The sequence below is a fragment of the Bactrocera tryoni genome, unplaced genomic scaffold, assembly GCF_016617805.1.
Source record: "Bactrocera tryoni isolate S06 unplaced genomic scaffold, CSIRO_BtryS06_freeze2 scaffold_25, whole genome shotgun sequence".
NCBI classification, from domain to species: Eukaryota; Metazoa; Arthropoda; class Insecta; order Diptera; family Tephritidae; genus Bactrocera; species Bactrocera tryoni.
Genome location: NW_024395977.1, coordinates 25,654,898 through 25,662,180, shown reverse-complemented (window position 1 = coordinate 25,662,180; position 7,283 = coordinate 25,654,898). Strand labels below are relative to the sequence as shown.

The 7,283-nt window shown below is 39.9% G+C and overlaps 1 protein-coding gene across 1 annotated transcript; it reads left to right on the top strand.

Annotated features, from left to right (window-relative positions):
* The first annotated feature begins 1,232 nt into the window (after positions 1-1,232).
* On the top strand, positions 1,233-6,784 carry LOC120780825. Its single transcript, XM_040113069.1, has 4 exons — positions 1,233-1,550; positions 1,605-2,100; positions 2,170-3,266; positions 6,719-6,784. The coding sequence occupies exons 1-4, from the start codon at positions 1,233-1,235 to the stop codon at positions 6,782-6,784; spliced, it is 1,977 nt and encodes a 658-aa protein (XP_039969003.1).
* The last annotated feature ends 499 nt before the right edge of the window (positions 6,785-7,283 follow it).

The window sequence follows — 7,283 nt, the reverse complement described above, 5'->3', positions numbered from 1 at the left end:
TTATTACATCAGAACTTAAGCTAATTATTGAGGAACTGTCGCTTTTATTTATCAAAAATTCAATATTGTTTTCATGCTGGAGTTGTTTCACATACAATGTTTCCAGTCTTATTTGTATTTTCTTTAATTTTAGTTATAACATTTGGTAATACAAAGGATTCATATACTTCCTTTTTTACATTAGTATATGATCTGTTAAATACGCTTATTCCACAATTTTTAAATTTTATTAAAAAAGTTCCTCTTCTATATATGTATATAAAATTAAGTGGCAAAACTTCCTGTTCGCATACTCCTCCTAGACGGATTGCCCGATTTCAATGAAATTTTCAGGAGTGATTGGGGTCTGTTTGGAGGGTGCACATAAGAAATTTAATGTGTGTATCATTGCACGTTTTGCAAAAATTGCAAAAAAAAAAAAAAATGATACATCCCGCCTATACAAATTCTCATGAAATAATGTTTTGCCGCAAGATTGGCAGTCCTGTCAAATGCCTTTTACTAATAAACAGAATCAACTTGCGGATGTTTACAATTAGTAAAAAACATTGACGTTGATCGTTTTTGACTGTCATTCGTTCAAAAAAAATGTTTCAAAATTATGTGAATTTTTCTAAGATTTCAACGTGATTAACATTCTGCGTACAACACAAAGCAAGTGAGTATGGTTGTTGTTTCGTATGTGATGCCATGCGGTTCGATTGTCGCTTGAAGATGCGCGGTGTGTGTAAAAAAAAGTGTTTCAAAACTGTGTGTTTTTTCCAGATTTAATTCAATCGATTTGCTACATTTATTCGAACCGATTTTGTGTTTTTCTGCTGACCGTGCAACACACACAAAGCAAGTGAGTATTGTTATTGTTTCGTAAGTGCTTACATGCGGTTTGCAAATACACTGTTGGTGGGTCTTATTGCATATGCGTGTGTGGGTATAATTCATAGTTTAAGATGTAGTTTTAGGATAATTTTTCAATTTTTATTTATGAACTTCAAATATGCATACTCTAGAAAATGCCTCGACTACGCCACCGTAATACGATTGGCAGGCATACGAGTGATTCACGTCGAATGTTAATATCAAGAAGAAATCAAAGCGAAGAGCAACGCGCTCAAGTGAATGCCCGAGGTAGAGTGGTGTACAGGGAGCGGCGTACACAGATTAGAGCTGAATTCGCCGACAATCAACGGCCAAATTACCGTCAAGGCCGAGTTCCGCTCCACCTTCGCGATCAAATGGAACATGTTGGCTTTCACTACGATCCTGACTGCGACTACAGCCTGCATGGTGCCATTGGACCAATGGATATTATTTGTACGCATTGCAATGCAGCGAAGTTTCGAGGAGAAACAGCTGGCATGTGCTGCTCCAGTGGCAAAGTGAAACTGCCTGCATTGGAACCGCCACCAGAACCATTACATTCCTTGCTCACTGGGGAATCGCCGACGTCTAAGCATTTCTTGCAGAACATACAAGCATACAATTCATGCTTTCAAATGACTTCTTTTGGTGCCACAAAGATCATTAGAGATTCATTTATGCCGACGTTCAAGGTGATTACTTTGCATGGAATTTCCAGTGAAACACTTGACATTTTTATTCTACAGATTAAGGGGCAAATATACCATCGAGCAGGCTCGCTCATACCATTTGCCGACGCCGACTATCAATTTTTGCAAATATTTTTCATCGGTAATGAAAATGGCCAACTAAATCAACGATGTAACATTGCAACCGGCACAAGGCGAGAAATCGTACTAAATTTGCAAAGATTTCTCAATGAACACAATGAATTAATTCGATTGTTCAAAATCGCATTGGACCGCATGCCGTCTGATAACCATCGAATCGTCATCAGAGCAGACAAAATGCCGATGGGGCAGCATGCCAGACGATTCAACGCACCAACAATTGATGAGGTGGCAATTGTCATTGTTTGCGAACAGTTTGAATCGCGAGATATTGTGCTGCACCGTAGAAACGAACAACTTCAGCGTGTTTCCGAGCTACACCGTAGTTATGATGCATTACAGTATCCGATATTATTCTGGAGAGGTGATGACGGCTATCACATCAATATGCGATTGATAAATCCAACTACTGGTAAAAAGTGAAATTTCTGAGAAGAAATGTTACTTACGATTCAATATTTTGTGTATTGTTCATTTATAGGCCAAGAAACATCGAAAAAACTCAGTGCGATGAACTTCTATTCATGCAGAATAATGATTCGTCCGCAAGAAGACAACTACATCCTGAAATGTCGCAAGCTTTTCAATCAGTATTTGGTTGACATGTATGCGAAGATCGAGACAGAACGTCTCAACTTTATTCGATTCAACCAAGCGCAATTGCGTTCTGAAGAGTACATCCATTTGAGAGATGCCGTAATGAATGATGCAAATGTGAATAGCATTGGACGTCTAACAATATTGCCAGCCACATACATCGGCAGTCCGCGCCATATGCACGAGTATGCGCAAGATGCGATGTCGTATGTGCGCCATTACGGCAGACCGGATCTGTTCATAACGTTCACGTGCAATCCGAAGTGGAATGACATCAAATGCCATTTGTTCCCCGGTCAATCAACAACTGATCGTCACGACTTAACAGCACGTGTATTCAGGGAAAAGCAAAACGCAATGATGGATTTAATTGTGAAACTTCGTGTTTTTGGAGAAGTTAGATGCTGGATGTACTCGATCGAATGGCAGAAAAGAGGATTACCGCATGCACACATCTTGATTTGGTTAGTTCGAAAAATACGACCAGATCAGATTGATAAAGTCATCTCAGCGGAAATTCCAGATGAAGAAATCGACCCACAATTGTTCGACGTTGTAACAAAAAACATGATCCACGGCCCTTGCGGCGCCATTAATCCAACGGCACCATTCATGATTGACAATAAGTGTTCAAAGCGCTATCCTAGAGCTTTAGTTGATGATACAATCACTGGAAATGACGGATATCCATTATATCGGCGTCGATCCGCTGAAGATGGCGGTAATTCAACGGTCATAAAAGTTCGGAATCAAGACGTTGATGTTGATAATCGTTGGGTCGTGCCGTATTCACCATTGTTGTCAAAAATTTTCGAAGCGCACATCAATGTAGAATATTGCAACTCTGTCAAATCGATCAAATACATCTGCAAATACGTAAATAAGGGAAGTGATATGGCAGTTTTCGGAGTGGCTGATTATCAGAGCATCGATGAAATTCAGCAATACCAAATGGGCCGTTATATAAGCAGCAACGAAGTGGTATGGCGCATGTTATCGTTACCAATACACGACCGGCAACCCGTTTTTCTTCATTTGGCAGTTCATCTCGAAAATGGTCAACGCGTTTATTTCACTGCAGACAATGTACAACAGAGCGCAGCACGACCACCGGGGACAACACTAACTACCTTTTTCGAGTTGTGTGAAAACGATGAATTCGCAAGAACATTGCTATATTCCGAAATACCACAATATTTCACTTGGAATCCATCATCGAAAACATTTCAACGACGAAAGCAAGGGGAGCGTGTTGACGGTTATCCAACTGTCCGTAAAACCGATGCCATAGGACGCATTAACACCATCCATCCGAACAACGCAGAATGTTTCTATTTGCGTATGCCATTAGTCAACGTACGCGGACCAAGATCATTTGATGATTTGAAAACTGTTAACGGTCAGTTGTGTGCGACGTATCGTGAAGCATGTCAGCGATTGCATTTGTTAGAAGATGATATGCATTGGGACACCGCACTTCATGACGCATCACTCACATCTCATCCAAAACAAATACGCGTACTATTCGCCATAATAATATCTACATGCCTTCCGTCAAATCCGCAAGAACTGTGGAATAAGTACAAAGACTGCATGACCGAGGACTTATTAATTTTGGCGCGTAATCGAGCATCGGACGCAGACTTGCAATATACATTACAAATGTATAATGATGCTTTGATATTGGTTGAAGATCTGTGCCTTACAATTGCGAATAAGGCATTAGCGCAACTTGGCATAACTGCGCCCAATCGTTCAGCGATAGATATGCTTGACCATGAGCTTCAACGTGAACAACAATACGATTGCAATGAATTGCGTGCTTTAATACAAACTAACATTAACAAATTGAATATTCAGCAGAAAAATGCTTATGATAAGATTATACGAGCGGTTGACAATAACGCCGGTGGATTCTACTTTCTGGATGCGCCCGGTGGTACAGGGAAAACGTTTCTGATATCTTTGATTCTTGCTTCTACAAGGTCACAGCAGAAAATTGCGCTGGCAATTGCTGCGTCAGGCATCGCTGCTACTCTACTTGATGGCGGCCGAACAGCACATTCTGCGTTGAAATTACCATTGAACATTCAAGTCGTTGAAACACCAACGTGCAACATATCGAGGAATTCAGCAATGGCAAAAGTTTTGCGAGGAGCTGGAATAGTTCTATGGAATGAGTGCCCAATGGCTAACAAAAAGTCATTAGAAGCATTCAATAGAACAATGCAAGATTTACGCCAAAAGCAACAACTTTTTGGCGGAGCATTAGTCTTATTATCCGGCGATTTTCGGCAAACTTTGCCAGTCATTCCTCGATCAACTCCTGCCGACGAAATAAACGCAGGTTTAAAATCGTCAGTTTTGTGGAGACATGTTCAAAGGCTGACTCTTACCATCAACATGCGAGTCCAATTGCAAAATGATCGATCCGCAGCGGCGTTTTCGAAGCAGTTGTTGGACATTGGCGAAGTCAAAATACCAATCGATGATACCGGTTTGATCACATTGCCGAACAACTTTTGTACACTTTTACAATCGAAAGAAGAATTGATTGAAAGTGTATTTCCGAATATTGTTCAACAATATCAACGACGCGATTATTTATGTGAAAGTAGTCAATTATCCAACTGAATTCTTGAATTCTTTGGATCCCCCCGGTCTGCCACCGGATCGTTTGGTCCTGAAAGTCGGTTCACCCATTATACTTCTACGAAATCTGAAGCCACCGACTTTGTGTAATGGTACAAGACTTTCAGTCAAAAAATTGTGGCCAAATTTGATTGAAGCAACAATACTAAATGGCAAGGCAGTAGGTGAAGTTGTAATGTTACCACTCATTCCCATGATTCCAACGGACATGCCGTTTGAATTTAAGCGTTTGCAGTTCCCAGTATGTCTTGCATTTGCGATGACCATCAACAAATCGCAAGGGCAAACGTTTCAAGTGTGCGGCGTCAATTTAGAAGAACCGTGCTTCTCTCACGGCCAATTGTTCGTCGCATCCTCGAGAGTGGGAACACCAAGGTCCTTATTCATTTACGCGCCAGGTGGAAAAACCCAAAATGTTGTATACCAATATGTTTTATAAATAAGTAACAGCTTTACTACAATAAATAAAACACAAAGTAAAAACAATTAAGAGTTTTAATCGATTTAGATGTAGCGAAGCGCACAGGGTAACAGCTAGTTAGGTATATTATTGCTTTGTTCGTTCTTTCACTTGTGCACGCCTTTCTTCAGTTGTTTGGTATTTATTACACGTGTGGATTTTTAGTTTTGCTTTAAATTTTATTAATAATATCTCCGCGTTTTTATGCACATTGTCATAGATTTCTTATATAACAGATAACACTGTGTGTGTCTTTTGTTTTTCACTTATTTAAACACTCGCGAATAGAGTTGGCTAGCAACTATTGCTTCCCGTTTGCTTTACTAGGGGGCCTTTATTCCTCTATTATTTATAGCTTTTTAGCTCGGGCGCCAGTTAATCTTTTGGTTATTGGAAAACCAAAAAAATATAATTTTTTTTTCACGGAGCTGCATTTGGGCAGCGTTACCGCGTATCTTTATTTGAGTTTTCAAAACTGAGGTTAGCTTAACCGAATTACAATAATTATACTTACTTCTAACTTTAATAATTATAAGTGGCGTGATTCGCTTCCACGAATCTTATGCTGCACAACAGGTAGTGCAGACGCTGACCATTCACTTTCTGGTGCATTTCGGTCACACGTGCCGGAAGTTGTAAGTCGATACTTGAGTAACAAGTGTTGTGTTAACTTACATATGCCCAAATGAATCTTATGAGAGCGCAATGTAAATGATTAGCCAACACCGTTTCTACCGCCCGCTTACCATAGAATTTCTAACGATTTGGGGTTTTCCCCGTTGAATCGAGTCAGCAGATTGCTATCTCATAACGCTCTCTCTTCAATATGTTCGAAATTTTCTTAAACTAACTCAAAATCAGAGTCGAATGCTATTATTTTTTAATATATAAACTATTTTTAATATTTTGATTTCAGTTTTGATATTTTATATTATGAAAAATTATAATTGAAAAGTTAGATGTGTAAAATACTACATATGCGTATTGAGTAATGGCAACATTGTTCGAATGAAAACGAGAGCCTTTATTTCATTTTTGATAAGTATTTTTGGTGCCACTATTAATAATTTTGGTTTGACTCAGAAATTCTAGAACTAGGCGCCCACGATGGCTTGAACTTCTGCTACCCCAGGCAGTAGACCATGCATTAAAGTAGCCTGCTATTATTATCGGCACTTTACATCTGCTTTCCAGAGATAATTCTAGAAGGAAGTCTTCAAATTCTCTAATGGACGCGCTGGGGCGGGCATAACAGCTTACGAAAAATACATATATTCCTCTTATTCGCGCCCATGTGAAACCATTTTTTGTTTCTCTGCAGCGAGATGTGAATGAATGTCCGTTGTCGGACCATATTGCAGCTTTGCCACTTATATCTGTGATCTAAGTACTTTCCAAACTTTGGGAATACTGCTCATTCAGTAAGGCGACATCAATGTTGCTTTTTTATGGTTTGCTGCAGCAGAGCTTGTTCTGCAATATTCTAACTTTTTCGTTGTCTTTAGCAACTCCAAGTATTTAGGGCAAATCGTACTCAGAACTGAGTGTTCCCCTTTGCACAGCATGCAATTCGGTGTATTAGTGCATACTTTTGATACATGTCCCGGGCTTCCACAACATGTGCAAAGAGAGAACCTGTCGATAACACTGCAACATTTATGCGCCATGTGGCCTGTGCGGAGACATCTGTAACAGCGGGAAACAGGCGAGTACTCCCGCAGACGACAGATTTACCACCCATCTTTACTTTGCCTAATTTAAGGGCAGTCTTACCGTCTTGAGCTCGCAGGCATATTAGGGCTATTTGAATGCCGCTTCTTGTCTACCGCATATTTTCGATATTTGCTGCCCCTATGTTTTGGAAACCGCACTCCTTTTGTAACGTC

Bases quoted from the DNA above. Each gene is read 5' to 3' on its own strand.
- LOC120780825 (XM_040113069.1), top strand. From the start codon at position 1,233: ATGGAACATGTTGGCTTTCACTACGATCCTGACTGCGACTACAGCCTG. The intron at 1,551-1,604 runs GTGATTACTTTG...TTTATTCTACAG, and splicing joins CATTTATGCCGACGTTCAAG to ATTAAGGGGCAAATATACCA. The intron at 2,101-2,169 runs GTAAAAAGTGAA...GTTCATTTATAG, and splicing joins ATTGATAAATCCAACTACTG to GCCAAGAAACATCGAAAAAA.